Here is a 26,026-nt window from a genome sequence, read left to right on the forward strand (position 1 = left end):
TCTGAAGAGTTGTTTATACTTAATCACAGCCCCCAAAGAACATGTGAGTACAAAGGAATAAAAATCCCATGTGGACTGATCCATTATTCTTCAATATAACTTACCATACAGCCACCTTTTATTGAGTGTTGACAAGAAAAAGCTGTCCCCTTTCTCCTGGTTACTGACTAACCTTTTCATGCAAGAAACATATATTAGTTAGTTTAAAGGGACCTGTTGGTTAGGCATGAAATTAAGCAAGTATTGCATTTTCTTCATTTTGGTTCCATCCTGCAGTAAATGAGACCTTTTTCTTGTTTATGAAATATAGGCCTTTCAGTAGAAATATTCAAAATCTCTAAGAATAAAGTCTCACAAAAATGATAGTAAATGGAGTTTTTTGAACCAAGTTGGCATAATTGCACTGATTTGGAACTCACTGATTTCACAAGCTGAGGAGGGTGGTGTGGGGGAGAAAAGCAGTAGCACTCAACTGTGAAAGCATGATAATTATGGAGACTGTCACTGATTAGCTCTTCATGTTAAATATGATTGCTGAAATAAATAAGACTTTTTATTGATCTGTAAAATTATAATGAATCATAATCTAATGAGGGCAGAGGGCATATTCTGATCTCACTTATATCACTCTAGATCATCTTAACGCCAGTGAAGTCAATAGGGTGAGTGTGGAATCATTGCAATGTAAGGTCCTGATTCAGCAATGCACATGAACACATGCTTAACTTTAAGTGCACATTTAAGTACTTTGCTGAATAGGGGTGGACTTAAGCATGCACTTAAGTCCTTTCCGAAATTGGATTCTAAGTGAGAACAAAATCTGGCCTTCAATTTGGTAGCGTGTGTTTCTATTTTCCCACTTCAGTCTGGTCTCAAATAAAGAGGAAGTATTTCACGGGCAAGATAAAACAGTGTATGCTCTAGTGAGCCAAGGAAAGTGTTTTAACTCCTTCTTAAGGAGAAAAGAATGGAAATACGAAGAGGTAAGTGGTGGCCAGCTCCTGCACAGAGTCCACAGATCCTCTCTCTTCTTGTGTACCCTGTGCAGGAACTTGTTTCAGTTGCAGCCCTTGTACTCTTCTGGAAGTTTTGCATGAATAGAAACTGAAGGCCAGATTCTCCTCCTCTGTAAGGGGAATTTTTGGGACTCTACAACCATTGTTCCATCAGACCTGTGCTACCAGGGAGCAAGAAGAGAGGAGGAGCCCTGCACAACTGGTTTGGGCTTCCATCAGATCCCAGAGATCTGCCAGTTTGATGGATCAAACCTCTGGCCAATTCCATGGTGGGTGCAGAGGACAATCTCTGTCCCCAGCCTGGAACAATTTGGTTAAACTCTGTGTGTGGAGGGAAATCTCTGCAGAGTTGCTGACCTCCAATCCAATGGTCTTTTTTCATGGGAGTGGGAAATGTGGCCTTGGTAAAGTGTTCAAGTTTGACCATACGTTATACTTGTAATAAGATTAGTATAAGGAGCCAGGTTCTGATCTAAATCATGCTAGTGTGTTGCAAATCCAGAATAACTTTACTGCCTTAAGTCAAGCTACTGCTCGGTTACATTGATGGAGATTGGAACTGGATGCTGCAGTCAGAGATAGTCAAATACAAATTAAAATGTATTTCCCCAAAGACTCAGCCATAAAATCTTTCAGTTGCATGTTCAGATTGAAAAACCATCTCTAGTGCACATGAAAGTCTTTTTCTCCCCCTCCCATCCACTCCTCTCGCGCCCCCCATACAGGGTCATATTAATACTTCTTAATTATGGTTCTCATCTTAAACTTATCCTAGTCCAGAGCTCAGCATTAAGATAAAAGGCCTCAATGTAGCTGAGTTCCCACTACAGTATTTTAATAAGTTAATAACTTGTATATAATTGTTCATGAATTCATGGGGGTGCTAATAAATCACTTTGAGAATATTACTCATTGTCACTGTGTGCTGTTAGAGAGACTCTTCGGCAACAAATATTGACGCACTAGCATCTTTTGAAGCATCACATATGCACATTTTACTGGTGTGTGTTTGTGTCTTTGAATGGTTGATTAATATTATATATCTGCTGTGACAGATTAGCCTTCAGATGATTTCCCTTGTAGCATTATTGCATCCAGCCGGTCTTCATTCCTCATGGATTTATATACCAGCTCCTACAGATTGTTCCTGGAACTAACTCTGATTAGAACAGAGAACAAAAATAAATGGTGTCCATTTACCCAAGGGCTTGACGCTGCAAGGCACTGGTCACTTTTAACTCCCATTGGCACCAGTGGGAGTCCAGAATGCTCAATGGGATCATGTTTGGATTACGTAAACATCCCACTCTTACCTCAAAAATATTTGCCCATCTCTTAACCCAAACTCGTACCTTCTTTTAGGCTTTGGAAAGTTTGCCTAAGAACCCATCATATCCCTTCTTAATTAAATCCAAATCTCATGTGCTTTGGGACACACAGGCCCCTAGGGCATGGCGAATTTGGATTCAGTAACTTGCCGGACTAAAATGAGCTGTGCAGAGGAGAGGTGGATGTGGCCTTGAAACAGGTGTGGCCTTCAAACCATGAGAGGTTTGCTCATCACTACTAACATTTCTGTTGGCCCCATTTGCTTGAGTTTCCCTTGGCAGCTGGACAAACCCAGAAGACCACAGCGAATGTTAACATGTATGAAAGGAAACGTGTTTTCAAATGTCCCCAGTGTATGCTGGTATTTCACAGAAGAATTTAAACTCACTCTTCCTGATCTTCCATCTTTGGAACAAAGGCACTTCATGCACTACACAGAGGTGACATTACAGGACTGGACACAGCACCCACTTGAGTCAATGACAGAATTCCCCATGGTGCTGGAGCAGGTCTATTTACAGGGTAGTCCTGACTAGGTAAAAAGTAGCTGGGGGCTAGGCACAGCACAACAGTGTTACATTATACCAGAGAGACCAATAGAGGGTGCAGGTACTTAATTCATTTAGAAAAGACAGGGACGGACATAATGATTTTCTAGGAAAGCGATGAGGGGGAGGAAGACATTGAGCCTGTTTAATGGTGTATTTGTTTTCTCTGTGTGAAGTGCCTTGGATGCTATTGACAGACAAGTACTTCGGGCCAGGTGGCGACAGGGCCTATACTGCCCTCAGCGACCTTGGAGCCCATGCTCCTTTGTTATACCTCCAGGGGTGCCCAGGGGAAGAGGCTGGACTATGCCTCACTTGTGGAGAGCAAGCTGCACCATCTAAAGAACAGTGCATCCTGCCCAGTGCACCTTTGCAAGGGGCTCCTCAGATAGGGATTAGGCCTCGGGGAGTCACAGTCACCTTCTAAGCTCTGCCCGGGGCAGTATGACTACACTGCTCCCTACCTAGGCCACTGGCTAAATGCACCTGATCTTCCCCAGGAGCGACCCTCTGCAACTTCTGTTGTACTGGCCTGCAGCATGGTCTTTTTGTCCTATTCTATCCCTGGGTTTTCTGGCATGCACCCAGGTTTATGGCTCTTGGAGTTTGGCCCTTCACTTTACCAGCTGTTGAAATGCAGCCACCTCTGGGATGGAACATGGTAAATGTGTGACTGTGTTCAGCCACACTTACCCAGCGTAGAACAGGAAGCGAAGAACATTGTATCCAGCTGAAACAAGCCCTGATCCCGGGACTACCACTGACAAGTGGCTTGGAATTTTCTACAAGAAGTCAGGCCCTTGGTTTTACATCTCATCTCATAGCTAGCATCTCTTGCAATGTTGTGCGCCAATGGTCCAGTATTACCACACAGGGAAGACTGATTTGCCTATTCAGATTTTGACAGCACACTAATTTAACTTGGAGGGCTCCCACTTTGTAAGATCTAGTGAGATGATAACCCAGATTTTACTGCTGCTTCCCAACAAGACCACCAGTGGGCTGAAGTAGGACCATATCCTGCCACCAAACTATGTGCAAAACTCCCAGTGTTCCACATCCCATGTCACCACCTATGTCAGCAGGTTGGAAGATGGTGGCATCCCACTTCTTTAATACATTTTCATTTTTATCCTTTCATTTGCATTTAACATTTTTTCCTTTCCTATATTAGATGTCACACACCATCAACTGGATGATTCTCAGACTTGCTTTAATCCTGCAAATTATAGTCACAAAACTTCCAATTATATGCATTGACATTCTATATGATATTTCCCAGACCTGAAGAAGAGCTCTGGGTAAGCTCGAAAGCTTGTCTCTCTCACCAATAAAAGATATTCCCTCACCCACCTTGTCTCGCTAATATCCTGGAACCAACATGGCTACACCAACACTGCATATTATACGGACTAGCATATTAAAAATATTTTGGGAAAATGTATTACTCTTGGGTTGCAAAGGAATTCCCTTGATCCCCTGGTCCCCTTGCAGGTGTTCTCACTGAACCTCTCTAACTGAACACCCTATCTCGCAGGCTTGTGAAGTTGTGTGTCATGCTCGGAGGTTATTCTGTGGTTCTGGGGAGCGAGCCAGTTTTTTTTAATGGCACTGTCTCTGAACAAGCAAGTGCAGCTCTCTATCAGTCTCATTCTTGGGATGAAGCTCCAAGCTTAGTTGATCTCACATACACTAAACAGGTACCGCAGGCAGGCCAAACTTGAGAACATAAATCTTACTGGGGGAGGGCAGGGAGGGAAGAGAAAGCTGCCTGAGGGAAGAATATTTAAATATCATTTTTCTTGCCAGGAGACCAAAGGGGTTCTTCTGTGTCTGTTCTTTTTCCTATGCCATACAGTGCAGCCTTGAAAATTGTAACTTTTGAAAAGAAGACTCTGGATTAAAAGACTAACTGAAATTAAAACTTTGCCTTAATTGGTGCATATCTGATGATGCTATATATCTAAAGGGATTTGCAAGACAGGAAACTAAACCTAAGTGTATCTATATGTGTTTGATTTAGTCTCACGACAGTTACAATAAAAAGATCAAGCATTTTTATTTATTTATTTATTTATTGTAATAGTGTCTTGTAGGAAATTCTTGATTAAGCAAACTAAGCCATTTTGGGAACAAACTCTTTGTTCAAGGAGCAACAAAACTTAATCTGAGGTGAAGAAATCCAATAGTTTTGAGCTATCTGTACTGAACTGATATTTCTGTGGTGTGAATGTTATTCATATGTGCAGTGTTGTATCTGTGTCAGTCCCAGTCTATTAGAGAGACAAGGTGGGTGAGGTAATATTTTATTGGACCAACTTCTGTTGCCGAGAGAGAGAGAAAGAGAGAGAGAGAGGCTTTCAAGCATACAGAGCTCTTCTTCAGGACTCAGTCCTGAAGATGATCAGACCTGAAGAAGAGCTCTTTGTAACCTTGAAAGCTTGTCTCTCTCACCAGCAGAAGTTGGTCCAATAAAAGATATTACCTAACTCACCTTGTCTCTCATTTATATACGTAGCATTTGAATGAAGACTAGCATGATGTAGCACTGTGCTATACTGAGATTGTACCAAAAAACCAGCGTGATCTTGAAAGGAAGGGATGAAGAAGAAGTCACCTATTATTACCAGGTTACAGAGATTTCTAGGGAAACCTTGAGGATTTTGTGTAGCTTTTACTCATGCGTTCCTCAGGCAAATCCCTGTTTGTTTGTGTGCATGTGTAAGGATTTTCAAGATCTGACCCATAAATGTTATCGTCTTTGAGGCTGAAAGTACTTTGAGTTTCATAAACGGCATATGGGGTGGTCCTTAGTATGAGTTGCATATATTATTTCTGCTTATTAACTCACCTTGTTGTGACAGCTCCTGATTGACCCATTGCTGACCACCTACAGCCCTGGACAGCTCTGCAAATATGTTATTTATGATACAGAGCATCTGTTACCCTAGATATTTATTTACAAAGTTGAGATATGTTAGTTCCTTAAAACTATGAAAACAAACAAATTCAAACACACAAACTAAATAAATAGAATACTGTGATTTATCTTCTAAAGCCACCGGAAAGATGACTTATTTCAAATTTATGGAATTTGCATCTGATTTTTGTTAAAATTGTTTAACATTTAAATTGTGAGGCAGGAATTATGGTTTGTTTGCCTATTTTTATCTCTGTGTTATAAAGGTTACAGAAGGGATTGGTGGGAGTTGTGTGAATGGTCGTCTTTGTCATTGGATTAAGCAGCCACCTATCATAAAGACCACAAAATGTGTCATCTCTATGGTGTCTCATTGACGGATTTCAACGAACTGCCTTTGGTCATGCAATAGGAATTCTGCTGTGCCGTAAATAGGGGTGCCTGCAGAGATCTAGTGCTTTCCATGAGGCTACATTTATGGTCCACAGTGAGCTTAGTGATTTCTCAAAAAGTGCAATCTGTATGATTAATCAGTCTTCTGATTTTTTTCCCCATGGTGTCCGATCTCTCATTAATAATGCTGAGGTGCGCAATGTGAGTGTGCAAACACAGGTAATATTAATACTTTTCACTGGAAAAAGAGAAGCATCTCTCCTGTAGAGTCCACTTTATCTGACAGGCCGGCAAATAAATCCTGTATTAGAGGAGGACTCTATGAGCAATACCTGCCCACTTTAAGCTCTCTAAACCTCACACATCTTGTTAATCATTTACAGCTTCTGCCAACATTTTTTTTTTTACCCATGATGTACATTGCATAAGTTTCTCTTTTAGTTGCATTTAAAGTTCAGGTGGATGTACCAAGTTAGATAAACCTTTGGTACTTGCAAAGAAAAGTTAATTGCTGAGTGGGAAATGTTATAAGTATTTTATTAATATCAGCATTATTAATGAGAGCAGAAATTCATTAGGTTAAATTTTTGCTAAGACAAAAATGGTTTGACAGGAAAGAACTAAACCAATGTAAAATAAAACTGTTGAGAGATGCTGTTGAGTCAAGGGCAAGATCTTGGCCCTTATCTTCAAAGCACTCAGTGACCTGGGCCCAGCATATCTAAAGTTTGCCTAATGTTCTAAGATGACAACCATGGGTAGGCCCCATGGAGCTTTCAGCCATAAGGGTGAAGCTTGTCTGTGCAGGAAACAGAGTTCTCAGGGGCCGGTCTGAGACTGGAACAAACTCTCCCAGGAGCTAAGGACCATCACAAATCTCACCACGATCTGCTCCAAGGGCAAGGTGTACTTCTTCAACCTGCCTTCTCTAATGTAAACAGTTAGCCAGTATGTACCTTTTAAAAAAATATCCAAACCCTCCCACAATGAAACGCTTCACCTCTGATACCGTGGTGCTGAGAGTAATATAAAAACCTGTGTAAAACAGAATAGAACTATGCTGGAGGAAATCATTTGGCTGCTTTCTAAGAGCCATTTTGGTCTATGGTCAGAACAGGAGACTGACAGTGAGGATGCCTGGGTTCTATTCCTTGATTTGGGCAAGTCACTAAACTTCTGTGAATCAATGTACCCATCTGTGAAAAAGGGAATGATCATCTATAATTCACAGGTGTGCTGTGAAGGATAACAAATTAATACTTGTCAAGCGTTGTGTGATGCTTGGATGAAAGGTGCTCTACATATGTATCCATTACTATGTATTATTACTACAGTGGAAGTCTGGCTCCTGGGGACAGGGTGATGCAGCAGAACTTGGAAGTCATGCTGTTTACAGAAGATGTCAGGATGTCCACTTCCTTTAACAATCCCAATGGAGACTATCATAGGCTTGCTCCTAGGTAAATACCTTACCCCAGCTACATAGTGACCAAAGTGTATATTTTGTGATTGGGGAGATATGTCAGTCCCTGATTTTGCCAGGGCAGAGAAGTCTGCAATTCTTGTCACCCATGATCAAGAAAGATTAATTTAAACTGGAACAGGCAAAGAGAAGAGCTACTAGGATGATCAGGAGAATGGAGAGGAAAGAGGTTTGCTTGTTTAGTCCAGCAAAAGGACAGCTGAGAGGGGATAGGACTGCCCTCCATATTAGTGGGTAAATACCAAGGAAGGTAAGAACTAATGTATATAAGTTGGCCATGAACAAATGCAGGCTGGAAATTTAGAAGAAATTTTCTAATCATCAGCGGGGTGAAGTTCTAGAACAGCCTCACAATAGGAGTCATGGGGGGCAAACAACTTAATTAGTTTTAAGAGCAAGATGAACAAATTTGTAAGTCCACTTGTATGACGGGATTGTGTGTGATGGTAGCAGGGCTCTATAGCCCCAGCTTACTTCTGGTTTATGTCTTATGTTCCTACAAGTTCATGCTTCTGGGTTTCAGGTGGCCACCTGCAGGGGTCAGGAAGGGATTTCTCCCTTCTCCCCCCATCCTTTGTCCCTCCCATGTATTCAGGGAAGGGTTTTTTTTAAATCTTCTTCCTCTGAAGCAACAGGGATGGCCACACCTAGATATGGGACAATGGGCACGTGGGCCAAGTTTCTGAGGTGGCTTTCTCTCGCTCAGGTGTTTGATTGGCTGGTTCTTGCTCACATACTCAAGGTCTAACTGATTGCCATATGTGGGGTGGGAGGGAATTTTCCCCTGGGTCACATTGGCAATGACTGGGCGGGGCGGGGGAGGGGGGGATGTTGCCTTCCTCTGCAGTGCCTGGGTGCAAGTCACTTGCCAGCATTTTCTGTGTACACTCACTTAATCATTTTGCTGCCATTTCAGGGGCCTGAGGCACTGGTGCAGCTCCATTCCTCATATACTCTGCCTGGGGCACATAATAGCCTAGTTGCCTGTGGACTGTAATACTTTGATCTAATTTCAGTTGTTGGGTTTAGTGTGTGATGCTGGTGACCTGTGAGATACAGGAGGTCAGACTAGATGATCTGATGGTCCCTTCTGGCCCTAATCTCTGTGACTCTAAGTCTCAATTCTTGATTACCCAGAGATTTCCCACCCCTTATTTACAACTGTATAGTTTCACTTTTGTCTTTAGTTAATGTGCTGGTAGGTCTATGGTCGTAATTACCGCTAACAGCCAGGTGCAGAGAGAGGAACATGGAAACAATCTCACCTGTGAGGCTATTTTGCGTCTATACAAGAACTAAACAAGAAGCACAGATGTGAGGCCAAACTTACATTTTAATTTGGGGAGGGGTGCAGTAGAGGGGACAGGAACCCCTTTGAAGTGAGACTGCCTGATTGGGATGGGTTTCCCCAGTGTTCCCTCACCATGGTGGCTAAGCTTACATTTTACTTTCTATTTAAAAAGCTTGATCAGTCTTTTTTCCCTCTCGAAATCCAATTTCTTTGATGAAAGTTGAAAGCAGCCACTGCTGCAGGCTCACATTATGTAAAGTTCCCATGAGCACACAGGTTGCACCAAAACAATTACTATTTCTACAAATCACCTTAATTACCAGCTGGGAGATTTTCCATCACGCGCACCCAGGGAGGTGATTACTTTTAACTTTTACATCTCTTTTTATAATAAGAGTTCAATTGGTCCAATAAAATCTCCTGTTTAAGCTTTTTCAAATAAGAAAAAGTAAAGGTTAAAAGCAGTTGCCACTCTGGGCTGTTGCTATGGGGAAACTTGCGTTATTGTAAGAGGAGCTCTGGGATGGGGGGAGGGTGGTATCTGTGGGGCAGCGGCAGAGGAGGTAGTCTTTAGGGTGCAGAGCACTGGGAACCTGATTTTTAGAGGAGCTGAACACCCACAGCTTCAGATGACGTCCTTGGCCAGTGCCTTTTGATACACTTGTGAAGCCCAAGAAGACTAGGATCAGGTGTTTATGGGATTAGCATCAGGACAAATCCAGAGGAAGAGTGCATAGGAGAAAATGGGTTTCAGGAGGAAAACCATGAATTACCATAGATTACTGTGAATTAAATGGAAATACTCAACTTGCTTGCCGGGGCACACTGGGGTGTCATTTATGCTGGTGTATAGGCAGTTTTGCTATAAATTTCCCATCATTGCCATCACTGGTGGTCGTGCCGCTGGTGGGAACACTAGTGTAGAAAGGGCTTCAGCGGGGCGCTGACACTGTAAGCCCCATTGTAATTAACCACATCCACCATGGTAATTAACATGCTGGTGGCTGCGGGTGCCGTGTGCATGGGCTCATCCTAGCAACCGCTGGCAGAAGCAGCAGTGGGAAATGCATGGTAAAAAATCCTAGAGTCGACCTGACCATGCTGTAAACCTGTATTTTTATTGCGGAATGCTGTTGGTATCATCTAAACTACAAAAAAAAAGTCTTGAATAGAAATAATAACCTTACTTAGGGCAAAGCCTGCCCCTCTGTATTGGGGCCTTGGATCGCAGCCGAGCTGCACCAGTACTACTAAGCAGGGAGTGGGAGGATGTGGGGGTGCATGCAGGGGTCTGCACACCCATTCACTACCGAGGAGTCGGGGGGCAGGCCAGGAGGACAGACTTGTGTGCAAAGTATTTGCACTGAACTGCAAGCTGCGTCAAATTTAGCCTTATCTTTACAGGTTTGTGCATTCACAAACTCAAGCTTATGGCAATGCACAGACATAGGCTGGTGCTGTTCACACAGCTGCAGATCCTGTGGCCTGGGGGTAAGGATTCCTTCTTCCCCTGTCCCCTGCAGAATTCCTTAGCACATGGCTGACTTAGTTACCTACTGGGGCTATGTACAGGGCTCAGGGATTTAGGGGGAGATTTTTCAAGGCCTGAAAGGGAGTTATGTGTCAAGTACCCACTGAAAGTCAGTGGGAGATGGGTGCCTAATGCCCTTTCTTTGCTTTGAAAATCTTCTCCTCAGCCGTTATTGCTTCACATGTTCAAGCATTACACAGACTTTAACTAAACTAGAGATGTCACAACAACACGGTGATTAAATGCAGCCCAAAATCGTGGTCAGGTTAGGTATATTTATTCCTAATGCCAGGGTACCAACAAAAATGATAGATTCCTGTAATGTAAACTTGACAATTTTTGTTAAATAATTTACTGTACATTATATTCCCTCTTATTTTTTGGTGTATGTTTCTTATTTCTTCTCTCAGGCCTGGTCTACACTTAAAATTTATACTGGCATAGCAAAGTCAGGCAGGGGTGTGAAAAAATTACACCCCTTAGTGACTCAGCTATGCTGACAATCCCCTAGTGTAAATGCAACTGTGCCAGCAAAAGAGTGCTTCTCTCTGCATAGCTAATGTCATTTGGCAAGGTGGTGTTTGTACACTGGAAGAAAAACTTCTGCCTGCATATGCTGCATCTACCCTGGAAGGCTATGCCATCATAGGCTCTGTTGTGTAGACATCGCTTCTCTCTCTCTTCTGAGAAAATAGAAAATCTTACATACTTTTTTTATTGCAGTTTTTTCCTGTGTTCATATAAGATACATAAAAGGCAATAAAAAAAGAATGAAAACTAAATGGGATCAGCATTCAACCGAACCAAATGCCAAGGATCCAATTGGGAACATCTTTAGTAGAACAAAGTGTTTATATTTAAATTTTCAGCATGATCTTTGTTTACTATTTGGTACAGGTGAGATTACACAATGCTGGCACTTGCCTGCATCCTTTTGGATCCTGCAGCATGCTCCTCCCCATTTATATGAAATACACTGATATGTGCGCAGTCTCTCTCCATTGAGTCTACATGTACAGGACAAGTTGTGAAGAGGAAGGCGCCTGAGGGAGCATGCCGGTCTCTTAAAGTGATGAATCCCGAGATAGAGCATGTGCATCCAAAACCTCAGGGCCCCCATTTTCCCCCTGTAGTATGAATTCCTCATGTTGGTTTCGATGGCAGTCCCTGATATCCTGCCAGGAAAGAATCAGGCCCCAGAAGGTTAGGTTAATGGACGCTCTGGTGACCTAAACACATCTATGATTTATCTGGAAAATCTTGCTAGCTGTACAGTAACTCCTCACTTAGTCATCCCAGTTAACATTGTTTCCTTGTTAGGTAGCTGATCTATTTGAGAACATACTCATTTAAAGTCACGCAATGTTTCGTTATAAGATTGTTTGGCTTGCCCCATTTCACCTGCCCGCCTGGCACTCCTGCGGGGAGCAGTGTTGGGGCATGGGGGCTTGCCCTGCTCCACCCACCTGACATTCCAGCAAATCTTTTGTTGTTTTTGTTGATTTCCTCAAGCGACTTTGACTTCAGAGCCTATTTGTTGTGTTCTCAGTGCCATTTTCCTTGCCACTATAAAAAGCTGCCCTGTTATTGCTTCACAAGTGTAAACATACTTGGATGCTTGCAAAAAGACTTTTATGTATTTGTAAATGGAGATTATTATGGTACAGGCTGGTTACTTGAATGTAGCACATTATCAGACATTGTTTTATTTATATGTTGGGCTGTGTTGTCACATTTGTGGAACTGCAAGTAGATAAGGCTCTTTGTCCATGAAAAAGATGAAATAATCATTAGCTCAAGTGTCACCCATTCAAGGGTGTGAGGGAAAGGGCTGCTCTGCTGCATATGTAAGTGGGGGATTGGTCCCGTTATTATGGGGAACTTTCCTGGCTTATACACTACCCTGGTGGAATTGGCTAGTGAAAGGATCCGAGTCCTCGCTCTCACTCCCTTTACCCAGAGGCCTGCCTGACGTCAAGGATTCCCCTGCCACTCTCCTATGTGGCAGAGTCCTCATAACCCCGACAAGGCTGGGTCCAGGATTCCTTGTGGGCTCAACTCCCAGTCTTGTTGTGGTCACTTAGGACATGGGCCAGGGTGTCCCCACTCCAGGGTGTTCTCTCCGCTCTGGACGTTTCCCTAACCCCCTGATGATTGCCAGGGGCGGCTGGTTTGTATAACCCATTGAGATTATGTTCTGGTCCAACTTCTGCCCCCACAGACTGCCTTGTAAGACTATATATAAATGTAAAAATGTGAGGGCTCTGGGGTGGGGCTGGTGATGAGAGATTTGGGGTATGGGAGGGGCTCAGGCAGAGGGTTGGGGTGCAGGGGTGAGGGCTGTGAGGTGGGGCTGGGGATGAGGGGTTCACGATACAGGAGAGGGCTCAGGGCTGGGGCAGAGGGTTAGGTGCAGGGGGATGAGGGGTTTTGGGTGTGGGAGGAGTTCAGGGCTAGGGCAGAGGGTTAGGGTGAGGGCTCTGCGGTGGGGCGGGGCTAGGGATGAGGAGTTTGGGTTGCAGGCAGGCTGCCCCAGGGCTGGGGCCAGAGAGGATGACTCCCCCCAGCCCTCTCCCCACCGGCAGCAGCGAGCTCCAGGGGAGGGGCCCCCCTATTTCCCCCTGGCAGCACACTCACCTCGCACCATTGTCACTGCATGTGCTCCTAGGGCCCCTCTTAGGCCCAGGAAGCCCCCTGGCCTCCCCTGTGGTGAGTGCCGGGGAAAGAGGGCTGCATCCCATGTGTACCTCCTCCCCTGCTGCTGCCCCTCACTGTAGCCTCACTGGGGGTGGGGATGGGCCTGCCCCTTGCCCAGCGTGGGGCAGGAGCAGTGATTGTGGGTGGGGGGCTCCCCTGTGCTGGTGGAGGGTCCCGCCGGAAAAGGAAATGGCCTGAGGCAGAAGGGCAGGGGCAGCCTGCCCTGGCACTAGTGGATGGGGGGCAATAGGACTCTGTGGCGGCAGTTGATGCTAGGAGCCAGCCAGGAGAGTGGAGGCAGTCCCCAGCTGCAGGGGAGAGGCAGGGATGCTCAGGTGCTAGGGAGAGGTGCGCAGGGGCAGCAAGAGGGGACCGGGGGACACTCGGGGGAAGTGCGCGGGAGTGGCAGGTGGGGCCGGGGGAGAGCCCCGACCCCAAACATTGGTGGAGCTGGGCCCCGTGCCCTGAATGTTGCTGGAGCCCAGGCACCACGGGCCCATATAACTCGCCGCCCTGATGATTGCATATAGTTCAAACAAATACAATTTATTAAACAGCAATCAATTTTTAAAAATAAGGGAAAAAATGGGATAGGTTAAAGGAAAACACATAATGCTGCTCTGTGGCACAGGAACGTCACAAACAGCTGTCTCTGGAATGTAAGGGCAGTTCACAGCCTGTTCCTCACACGTCCCCTCCCAGGCCTCCTTCCCAGGCCCCGGCTGTGCTGCAGGGGTGCCGTGGATCAGTCTCTTGCTCTGGGGGTGGCTAGATGCCTTCAGGCTCTACGTAGCAGGACCCTTCTTCCCAGTGTCACTCCCCCAACCCCCACTGGGGTATGATTCCCCTCCCCGGCTGCCGAGTCTGGCCTGCATGGACTCTTGGCTGGGGCAACTCCCTGTGCTGGGCTCTCTGCCCAGGGTCCCCCTCATTCTCTGTAAACTGCAGCCCAGTACAGCTGGGGTTGGTTAATTTCAGCTGAGCCTCCCTTTCTTGCCAGCCTGGATTTGAGCCAACAGGTTAGTGAAAGGAAGAGCCAGAGCCAGGGGGAAGAGGACATTCACCTGACCTGAGCTCGGCGCTGCAGGGAGCCAAGAAAGTAGGTTTAAAAACAAAAATCCGTTAGCCAGACCCCTTCCCCATCCCCCCGCTTCCAGGGTTTGATTTCTGAAAACAATTGGGCAGCTAACCCTGGCCAAGCCTGGGGAAGGAGTAAAGGGGAGCCGAAATCAAGCTAGCTCCACCTTTGATCCTGTAGTAAGGGCTTTATCTCTGAAGGCACGGTGCCCCCCGCCCCATTGGGCACATGGCCATGTCTCATCCCATTCCACCCCACCTTTCATCTGTGCAACTCTCTTCGCCAGCTAACCTGCCTTCCCACCCACCCCCCGCCCTTCCTGCTTCATTAACCATCTTTCCCTGTATCACAGGGTGCGCTACCTCCTACGGAGCAGCGAGAAAGAACACATTTGGGTAAAAACAAGCCCTGGCTAATGTGCTGCTCTCTCCAAAGTGTGCCTGGCTTTAGCAAAATATCTAATTAGCCTCCACAAACTTCTTTTCCTTGCCTGCAGATTATGGTGATCTCAACCCAAGAAGCCCTGGAATGCGATTCCTTCTGAAGACAGGCTCAGTTGAGACATAATGACATTGACTTGGTGTGCAAAAGAATGTAGTAAGAAGAGTGTGGAATGGATTTTATTAACACTATTGAGCTGCTTGTGAATGATTTTGTGACTATACTTGCCTGGGCACATACACATAGATACAATTCTGTGGAAATTTTGTTTAGAGACATTTTTGACTCCTTTGGAGTGCTTAAACAGCTACATCTAGCGACTTTTCAGGGTTTGCCTGGTGACTTCCAGCTATGTGGAATTGGCAACACTGCTTTCTCCTTAGCTCAGCCCCACTCTGGCCCAGGCAGTTTCAGCTTTCATGGAGGATGGGGCCCTCCTGACTCCTTCATAACCTGCCTACCCTGTAAATCAGGCTGACCTGAAGCATTGGCCTCTCCCCATTGTCCCTGGGGACTGTCAGGGGCAACTCCCTGGGGAGTCCGAAATGCTGCTGCGGTGCATTATGGGAGTTGTAGTTCATGTTCCTGGTGCTCCCAGTTTCCTCTGTGGGCTTGGCTTCCCAGCTGGACTTCACCTACTCTGATACACAACCTCCCCTCACTAAGAGGGTGCATCCTAGGAGATGTAATCCAACCTGGGAGCCTGGCCTATAGAGGAAAATGGGAGCATGAGGCACCAGAACTACAACTCCCATGAGGCACCTCAGCAACATTTCCAAATTGAAATATTTCAGGTTGTGGATGAAATATTTTGGATTTCAATTTTTTGCTGAAACTTGAATATTTTTTTCACTTTCAATAAAATACTCCCATGGGGAGGGGGGCATTTTCTGACCAACTCTGCCATGAGGTCTTTTTAAAAACAGGTTTTGACTGTATGTAGAGGTTGCTTCCAAGAAGATGGAAAATCTCATCTCAATTTCAAAGACTGCTGTATCGACATTGCTTTATATCTCATTTATAAGACTAATGATTCAACAGAAGAATTTCATGTGATGTGGGAGGAATGCATCTCTTATACAAAGAAAACACAGATGTTGAACTGACAGATGCACAAGATTCATTGATTTCCATGGAAATGCTCCAGATTTACACTGGAGGGAGTTCAAAATCAGGCCCCACAATAGGACTGACATGCAGGCAGGAAAGACTCTGCATGCCTGTACTCATGATCCTGGTGAATTCATGCCGCTGGGTTTACGGTTGAGGGTTACCCAATGAATTCAATTTTAATAGTTGCAGTTCTTGTTTGGGGGTCCAGATAAACAGACTTACAGACATGGTGAACGCAGTATTGCCGACCCCAGCTGTTCAAAAATCATGGGTCAGGAACCAAACATCATAAGATTGGTTTAAAAATTAAGAGATTTTTTAAAAAATAGTACGCTTGAGGCCTTTTGGTTTTTGAGCCTTTAAGGGGTACTCAGGTCACATTTCCTCTGCAAACATGAGGCCTGGAAACTTACTTTTTAAAAAAGAGAGTTGAGATTGTCACAACTTGGAGCTGAAAGCTTGAAGGAAAATACCTAACGTCACAAAACTTGCGATGCAATCATGAGCTTTGGCAACACTGTGAATGGAAATGTCTTTATGATAGGTTATATTTTGGGGAGTCTCTTTATTATTTATGTATTATGTGTTAGGTGCTGCACAAAACACAAACATAAAGGAAGTCCCTGCTCTGAACAGCAAACAATGTAAGGATCCAATCCTGCAAATACTATCTATGAGGTATAGTGCTTTCAAACATGAATAGTCCCATTATCTTCACAGTAATGAGCACTATACTGGTATTTAGTATTTACTGAATCAGAGCCTGAAAGACAGACACGCAAAGATGGGATGCATTGGGAAATACAGTGGCGGGCATGGCTTAATAGTGGTTTGGGGTTTTTTATCATTGTTTTAAATTATAAGAGCCCATCTTGTGGGCCTCACTGAATAAGCATTTTTAAGGGAGTCTTGAATACCAAGGCCACCCTTATTCAGAACTGAGTAATACCTCACCCCATGAGTAAGTTCCACTGAAATCAATGGGACAGTCCTCAGAATAAGGGACTATTTGATGTAAGAATGCCAATGTCTAGCTCCCACAGAATGGTCTTCTATGGCTGTGCCCCTTTATTACATAATTTCCCTTTTAATCACACAATAGCCATCATTGCATGAATGCTCGTGGGCGGGACCCATTCTCGTATTTTTTGAGATGGAAGGGTGATTAACCATAACTCCTGCAATAAGAGACTTGCATAGTGGGTGTGGGGAATTTGTTGTTCCTCTCCCATGTCTGGAACCAGTGGTGTCATCTTAGTCAAATGCTGAAATTGTCCTGAGTAAATCAGCTAAGAATAGCAAGATTGGTGTGGAGTTGCACTGTTATGATTTATTAATACTGTGTGTTGTCCTGGTGATTGGGGTACTGTATTACTATATTGGGTTAACTCAACAGGGATGTTGGGAAAACAAGCAAAAAGTGGAAACAATGGTTCATAGTAAGCCACCCACAGTAAACACTTGAGGGTTGTTACAAGATAATGGCAGAACCATTGACTTTGAGGAGTCTGGCTTGACCTCTTGTGGAGCCTACAAAACTGGTTCAGACAAGAAGGACAAAAGCCTGGAAACTCACAAGAACAAAGGATCCCTGGTGGGTTTTAAAGGGACTCCCTCTCTAGAGTTGTTGTTGAGGAGCTGTAAGTCTGTCTATATGGGCATTGCTGGGGCATCTGAAGAAGTTAGGTCTGCCTAGGCTATCATGAGGCATGGGAAGCAATATAGGTAGACCTGCATGTAGATTGTTGTTTTAAAATCCTTTTATCTAAATGCTTTGTTTGTACTGTTGAAATTAAACAAGACTTTGGTTTAAGAAGGCTATGTGGTCGCTATACTCACTTTTGGTCACAAACTCTTGAAGGGGAAAACCTTAGGTGCCAGAACCCAATCAGACCTGCAGGGTAAGCACAGTCAATCCTCCGAATACTGAAGTCCAGGGCCCATTTTGCGAGTTGGAGAATCATATGATTCCATCCCAGAAGTGGTAAAGGTCCGAGGCCTAAGACCTGAGGGGGTGCACACAGAAAGATCAGGAAGGAGACATTGGAGCAGCTAGCCCTGAAAGTGTTACTACAATTACAGGTTTCAGAGTAACAGCCATGTTAGTCTGTATTCGCAAAAAGAAAAGGAGTACTTGTGGCACCTTAGAGACTAACCAATTTATTTGAGCATAAGCTTTCGTGAGCTACAGCTCACTTCATCGGATAAAGTCTGCTGCAGTTTCCACGGTATGCATCCGATGAAGTGAGCTGTAGCTCACAAAAGCTCATGCTCAAATAAATTGGTTAGTCTCTAAGGTGCCACAAGTACTCCTTTTCTTCTTACTACAATTAGTTATTAATGAGACAGGATGGCGTGAACCAAGGGGTACACTAGAGTTATTGCTGAGAGGTGATGGAATTTGTCAAGGAGCTTGACAATTGAACAGAAAAGTCCAGCCAGGAAGTGCATTCTTTTTCTTAATATACTGCATCTGGAGGTTCCAGCTCGATTGGCTAGCACAGAGAAGAGGATTACTGTTTATATGGCAATTTGGGTTTTATTTTGCATTTTATTACAATGAACCTAGTAGTGGGGGGTGTTTATTAAGTTAATGATTTTAAGGCCAGATCCACTAGGATGCGCCAACTGGTCTGCACTGCTCCAATGATGAAAAGCAGCAATAAACCTGGTGTAACTGGCCAGTTAAGCTGAGTTTATGGCTGTTTTGCATCACTGAAGCAGCACAAAGCAGCCAGAGTATACTGATGAATGTGGTCCTTAAAGTCTACTGGGAATTACAGATAGGAGATCATGTTTAGCATCACTATACTCAAGCAATCATAAAAAGAAATGATTGTAACCTTTTAAGAACCAGGATGAAATACTGGCTCCTCTGAAGTCAAAGATAAAACTCCTATTGACTTCAGTTGAGTCAAGATTTCACCTAATAATGATAGGTTTTTTCCCTTTTAATTGTCAGTACTACAGTTGTAAATATTGACCACATGCTTGGTTTCAAATGGGCTTGACAGGCAAGAATAATTGAAAACGATGGGAATAAAGAACCATGCCTATAGCTACGTCTAGGATGAATTCATATTTTCCTCACTACTCTGATCTGAACCAGAAAAGACTTTCAGAAGCTATTTGTGTTGGTCTTTAATCATGAGGAACTCAGTGTTAGTTTTTACTGAAAATTCTCAGCCTGCTTTTTCCATCACCTCAGCTAAAAGGAAATGAATGTCTAGAACCTGGATGTTTTCCAGCCAATTTTCTTTCCATATCTGAAGGCATCTCATGTTCATGAAGCCCCTAAAATGCTATTGTGATCAAAATTAAACAGTTTTAGATTTGGGTAAATAATAAATCCTGGGGATGTGTGCAGGTCTTGACATTGGGATATGTTTGGGTTTGTGTTCGTACCTGCCTGATTTAGTTTTTTCTTCTGGAGGAGTGTAAAAGAGGTGGGGTCTTACTGAAAGAGAGACAAAGGCCTTTTGAAGCGTGTAACTAATTATTTATATCCCTTATCCCAGGCTCAATGCTTTTACTCATGGTGAGCACAACTCACCGACCAGCCTGTCCTCCCACTGCCTCTCCCACCCTAAACCAGTCCCTTTCTTATGGTCTGTTAGGTAAAGGGAATTAGGTGCTTGACTATCTTTAAAGCTGCCAATTGGATGATGCGTTCAACTTAGCACAAATGTACTCTAGACGCAGAAGCAGCACACGCACCATTGTTCACTTTGCACTTGTCAAAGCCCGAGCTGTGGTATTATGCACTTTCTAATGTCCAACATCAGGCACCGGGATGTCCAAATCACTGCTGTTACCAGCACACTGATTGCTGCCACAAATGGCACGCTGACAAGGCGAACAAAGCACACTGCTCAGAATTGTAAAGAGCTCTAAATCTCCTTCCATCCCCTGACAAGGCTTCCTCTGGCTGGAATCTGGCAGTTCTGGAAAAGTGCCAGGTCATGGCCAGGAAGGGAGCCCAGGCAGAGTCTAGAGATGAGAGAGCCAGGAGAGGCAAAGCCAGCAGTCTCATGAGTCGGCAGCACCAGGAGCCAGTATTATTATTTTCTGCATAAAGTCATTTTAAAGTTACAGTGAAACCCTGGTTAGCTGAAACAACAATGTCCTTCAACAACAGTACGGTTGTTTTTTTAAAAAGGCATGGATTATCTATATAGCTTGTTAGCTGATTCTCAATTATCCATCAAGGGTGGAGCCCAGGAAAAAGAGACGGGACCAAGTAAGAGGCAAAGTGCCAAGGACTGTGGGGAGAACAATTTAGCATCTGGCGTACCTAAAGTGCTTCAGCTAGATTGCTCCTCTCATGCATCTTGTATTCTGCCTCTTCTCCAGCTTCTTCCCCCTGAACTCCCCCACTTCTGGGTAATAACATACTTCATGTTTACAGTTGGGGAAGCTGAGGGTTAGAGAACTGTGCTTATTTCCCAAAAGTCACACAGGAAATTTGTGGCATGGCTGGGAATTGAACCCAACTTTCTTGATGCCCAGCTCTGTGGTTAACTGTAAGGCCTCCTTGCCTGAAACCTTCAGAGAATCAAGATCGTACTGTACATTGAAAGCTGATAATAATATTAAAGAACAACAAGCTTCTCCGTCCTCTGGGTTTACCCGTATGTCTGTCTATGTCTGTCTAGGTTAGGCCTGCAGCTGTTGGTATGAAGGCTAATTGCTACATACACATGGACCTCCATTGATTTCAGTGGGGGTCCATCCAAGCAGATTAGTCCACGTACATAGGTGCTATCAATAGCAAGATCAGGATCTGTGATTGTAAGGTCCCTGGGTCAGGTTCTATCTCACATTACATCTTGTCGAGTGCTGAGCATATAGTCAACACTACAGTAACGACAGTGTTCATGATCACACTTTATATTAAGGGTATATGTGGACATTTATGAATGGTTCATAAACGACTAATATCTTATAAGCACGACACATATAGGGGTAGTAAAGGTTATAGATGGTATAAACATATCAGTAAAAAGGTTTTTAGATTTTATAAACAATTGATAAACGATTCATTCAAATATTATTTTTAAAATATTATTCATTATCTCGTTATTTAGAAATGTACCCTTAATATAAAGTGTGATATCATACCAATAGTAATCAATTAATAGATTAAATACCTTGCATGCTTGCTGTTTCTGGTATCACACTGTATAGACAACTACGTTAACAAGTTCCAAATAAACCTCTTAAAGAAAACTAGTTATTTTTATCTAGTGCTCTCCAGTTAAACCAATTTTTGCCTGTTCAGTCCTGTTGAAGTTAAAATAAAGTCTAAATGGTATTTGCTTAAACCTAAAAGGCCCCCAATTTTTCTTTCTTATCTCAGTCCTCTGGGTTATCTTCTTGCTGTCATTACTCACCACACATAATCACTTTCACACTAGGAAGCACCATGGGTCAGACATGAGCCAAATATTTGGAAATCTGCTTTATTTGCCAAAAAATACACCCAGTTTTGGGAGTGGGAGTTAATAAGCCAATGGACAGAAGCTTTTTACATCCTTTTTACATCCAATGCTCATGGTAGTGCTTACTGTTGTGAGTAAGCCCATTGACTTCAATACTATTCATGGTAAAGTACTATGCCAAGTAGTAAGGGTGAAATCCTGGCCCCACTGAAGCCAATGGAAAAATTCCCATTGACTTCAATGAGGCCAGGATTTCACCCTAAGGGTTTGTCTACACTGCAATTAAACTCCAGCAGCTGGCCAGTGTTAGCTGACTCGGGCTCATGGGGCTTGGATTCACGGGGTTGTTTAATTGCAATGTAGATGTTTGGACTCAGGCTGGAGCTCAAGTTCTGGGACCCTACCCCTTGTGGGGTCCCAATGCCTGGGCTGCAGCCCAAGTCTGAATATGTTCAACTCAGTTAAATAGCCCCTTAGCCTGAGCCCCATGAACCCAAGTCAGCTGGTACAGGCCAGCTGTGGATTTTTAATTGCAGTGTAGACATGCCCTAAGTGTTTCCAGGATCAGGCTCTGCCTTTTTAAAAAGATGAACAAAAATGCTTCTCCTCTGGATAAAACTTACTTTGCTACTCCACTTTCTTGTAGACAGGACAGAGCACACTGGGAATCTCATTACTCAACTCATTACTTTCTTTCATGCACCATGGGGGACAGCTGTTCCATAACATAACAGAGGGCAACCTTTCCCCAGGTGTGATCAAGCTCTAAAAACCTCATCACATCTTACTGTCATATCAATTCCAGATGTCACAGACAGTCCTGTAAATCAAACCAGAGGAAAACTTTTCAGAGAGTGCAGTTTGCAGACAATACACTTCAAACCTTTCAAAAGACTCCAGTTCACATCCCCAGTTCTTCTTTATTTATTTGTGTCTGCTTTTCTTTGTTCAGGTTATATACCGAGCTCTGTCACCACCGTATTCGGCTGAGGATCCGTACAGCGCTGAAGCTCAGGCACAGTTGAAGATCACCAATCTTCGAGTGCAGCTGCTTAAGCAACAGGCCTGTCCCTGTCATGGCAATGACCTGAATGCAAAGCCTCAGCAGTTCATACACTATGCAATCTACGATTTTATTGTAAAGGGAAGCTGCTTTTGTAATGGCCACGCTGATCACTGTGTACCTGTTGCTGGATTTATACCTGTCAAGGCGGCAGGAGTCTTCCATGTGGTATGTATGATCTGTGTAAGCTTTACCCTAAGAGAGACAAGAAATACAGCAGAGTTGCTTTTTGTTTTCTTGTTTTTATACATAATATTCATAGATTCCAAGGCCAAAAGGGACCATTGTAATCATCTTGTCTGACCTCCTCTATAACACAGGCCATAGAAATTCCCCAAAATAATTCCTACAGCAGATCTTTTAGAAAAACATCCAATCTTGATTTTAAAATTGTCAGTGATGGAGAATCCACCCCAACCTGTGGTAAATTGTTCCATCAGTGGTTAATTACCCTCACTGTCAAAAATGTACACCTTGTTTCCAGTCTGAATTTGTCTAGCTTCAACTTCCAATGTAATTTATTTGTATAACCCTAGTCAAATGGTATTCCCCAAAATCAAAACAAACTGAACCAAAGCAATGTTCTAATAAGGGATGGCTTAGTGATCTAAGCATCAGGTTTGAACTACTTTAACTTCCTGGTGCCATAGTTGAAAGCTGGGCAGGGTCGATTCAGATCCTCATCCTTTCAAAGAAGATAAATAACTTATCTGCAGTATATTATTGTGTCTCTTTCAGATGAAACCTTAAAAACTAAAGTCACTTCCCGCCCCCCAACCTTCCACCTAAACCCTTACTAAAAAAAGAGGAAATTAATACAATCCAACCAAATAAAACCTACCCAAAGCAGAGTTTAGACTCCACAGAAGACAGAAGAGACAGGGACTCCATGAAGTCTGCTTGGGATTTTGCTTTGCTATTACATGGAAGGCACTCAGATACTACAGTGATGGGTGACAATATAAAACCCTAAGACAGATAGATAAGCTAGATGCTGGCTCTATATAGACTTTAAAATTCATACAGTACTTCTTGTAAGAGTCAGATTTTTCACATTATTCTGCAGCAGGCTGTGCACCAGTTGGCTGCCATCCTCCATCCCAGAGATGGCTGCATATGTGTAGTTTGTGAAAGGTTTTGGGATCCTGTAGCGGCATAGGACGTAGCAAACAGAGCTGTAAACAGGGGAGTTTCAGTGGGAGTTTGTAAGGGGAGTTTGTATTGTGGTACTTGTTTGGGGTTTGTTTTTGCTGTGGGTGGTGGTGTTTTGGTGTGGTTTGTGTTTCCCAGATTAACAGGATTTAGGTGGGAAGGCTATGACAGATACAGAGGCAGCAGTGGGAGTGACTCATGTAGTGGAAGACACAATGAAGATGACTGGATGTGGAAGCTGCGGTATGTACATGATCCTGGAGGGGGTACCTGGTAAGAGTTTTGTCTGCATGAAATGCCATCTGATAGAGCTGATGGAGGAAAAGATCTGAGGTTTGGAGATGCAGGTGGAAAGTCTGGTTGAGTTTAGAAAGGGGTTCGAGCAGATTGTGGAGCAAAGACATGAGGTATCTGAAGGGGAAAGCTCAGACTTGCAGGTGGAAGCAGGACTGAGGAATTCTGAAGGGAGACTGAGTGAGGAAAGTGGTCAGTGGAAGCATGTGACTAAAAGAACCAGGCAGAGGAAAAGATGGGCTAGTGAAGGAGAAATAGAGCTCAAGAACAGGTTTGCAGAGTTGGAAAATGAAGAAGGGGCTCAGCAGGTAGTCACTGAAGGTGGACAGGCAAGGAAGAAGAGAAGAGTGGCTAATCCTATAGGAAAAGGGGAAGAGTCAATGGAGACTACATCAAATATGAGCCCCAGGAGGATACAGGATGGGTTCAAGAGGATTACAAGGGAGAATAGGAATGGAAAGAATTTACAGCCAGAGGGAACAGGGGATAGACTGGAGAATAGCACCGTCATCAGGAAAAGGTAGGTCTATGTGATCGGGGACTCTTTACTGAGAAGAATAGACAGGCCTGTAAGCAGAGCTGATCCAGAGAATAGAAGGGTGTGCTGTCTTCTAGGTGCTAAGATACAGGATATAGACCTGAGGTTGAAAAGGATCCTAAAGGGAGCAGGAAAGAATCCCCTAATTATCCTTCATGTGGGAACAAATGATATGGCTAGATTCTCACTGGAAAGTGTTAAGGGAGACTATGCTAGGCTGGGGAAAATGTTTAAAGAAATTGAGGCTCAGGTAATCTTTAGCGGGATTCTGCCTGTTCCTAGAGAAGGGCAACAAAGGTGTGACAAGATTATGACTATCAACACATGGCTTAGGCAGTGGTGCTATAAGGAGGGCTTTAGGATGTATGGCCACTGGGAGGCATTCATGGAGAGAGGACAGTTCTCTCGGGATGGACTTCATCTGAGTAGGGAAGGAAATAGACTTCTAAGATGGAGGCTGGCACAACTGATTAAGAGAGCTTTAAACTAGGAATTTGGGGGAGATGGTTGGGAGATGTCCAGGTAATCTCCACGCTGGATTTTAGAATTGAGAGGGAAGAAAATGAAATAAGAAAGGATACAGCCATGGGTAGGAGAATGTACATAAGGACGAAGGGCAGTGTGGATACCAGTCTAATAGGTTATACTGGCTGTAGAATGACCGTGCCTAATAGGGTACAGAATGTGAGCGAGGCCAAACAGCAAAAATTAAGATGTTTGTACACCAATGCGAGGATCCTAGGTAACAAAATGGAGGAACTAGAGCTACTGGTGCAGGAAGTGAAACCAGATGTTATAGGGATAACAGAAACATGGTGGAATGGTAGTCATGACTGGACTACAGGTATTGAAGGGTATGTGCTGTTTAGGAAAGACCGAAATAAAGGTAAAGGTGGTGGAGTAGCATTGTAGATCAATGATGAGGTAGCCTGTAAAGAAATAAAAAGCGATGGAATGGATAAGACAGAGTCTGTCTGGGCAAAAATTACATTGGGGAAGAAAACTACTAGAGCGTCCCCTGGGATAGTGCTTGGGGTGTGCTATAGACCGCCGGGATCTAATTTGGATATGGATAGAGACCTCTTTAATGTTTTTAATGAAGTAAATACTAATGGAAACTGCATGATCATGGGACACTTTAACTTCCCAGATATAGACTGGAGGACAAGTGCTAGTAATAGGGCTCAGATTTTCCTAGATGCGATAGCTGATGGATTCCTTCAAGTAGTTGCTGAACCGACAAGAGGGGGATGCCATTTTAGATTTGGTTTTGGTGAGTAGTGAGGACCTCATAGAAGAAATGGTTGTAGGGGACAATCTTGGTTCAAGTGATCATGAGCTAATTCAGTTCAAACTGAACGGAAGGATCAACAAAAATAAATCTGCAACTAGGGTTTTTGATTTCAAAAGGGCTGACTTTCAAAAATTAAGGAAATTAGTTAGGGAATTGGATTCAACTGAAGAATTTATGGCTCTAAAGGCAGAGGAGGCCTGGGATTACTTTAAATCAAAGCTGCAGAAGCTATCGGAAGCCTGCATCCCAAGAAAGGGGAAAAAATTCATAGGCAGGAGTTGTAGACCAAGCTGGATGAGCAAGCATCTCAGAGAGGTGATTAAGAAAAAGCAGAAAGCATACAGGGACTGGAAGATGAGAGGGATCAGCAAGGAGAGCTACCTTATTGAGGTCAGAACATGTAG

At 43.8% G+C, this 26,026-nt stretch overlaps 1 protein-coding gene across 2 annotated transcripts in view; it reads left to right on the forward strand.

Moving 5' to 3' along the window:
• The window catches only part of NTN4 (netrin 4), a 97,572-nt gene that overhangs the window by 16,882 nt on the left and 54,664 nt on the right, over positions 1–26,026 (forward strand). For both annotated transcript variants that reach the window (XM_084629444.1, XM_084629443.1), the window contains exon 3: positions 22,234–22,512. In XM_084629444.1, coding sequence (XP_084485570.1) covers positions 22,234–22,512 — 279 coding nt within the window. The remainder of the gene's footprint in view (positions 1–22,233; positions 22,513–26,026) is intronic.

The sequence above is a fragment of the Lepidochelys olivacea genome, assembly GCF_965140295.1.
Source record: "Lepidochelys olivacea isolate rLepOli2 genome assembly, chromosome: 1".
NCBI classification, from domain to species: domain Eukaryota; kingdom Metazoa; phylum Chordata; order Testudines; family Cheloniidae; genus Lepidochelys; species Lepidochelys olivacea.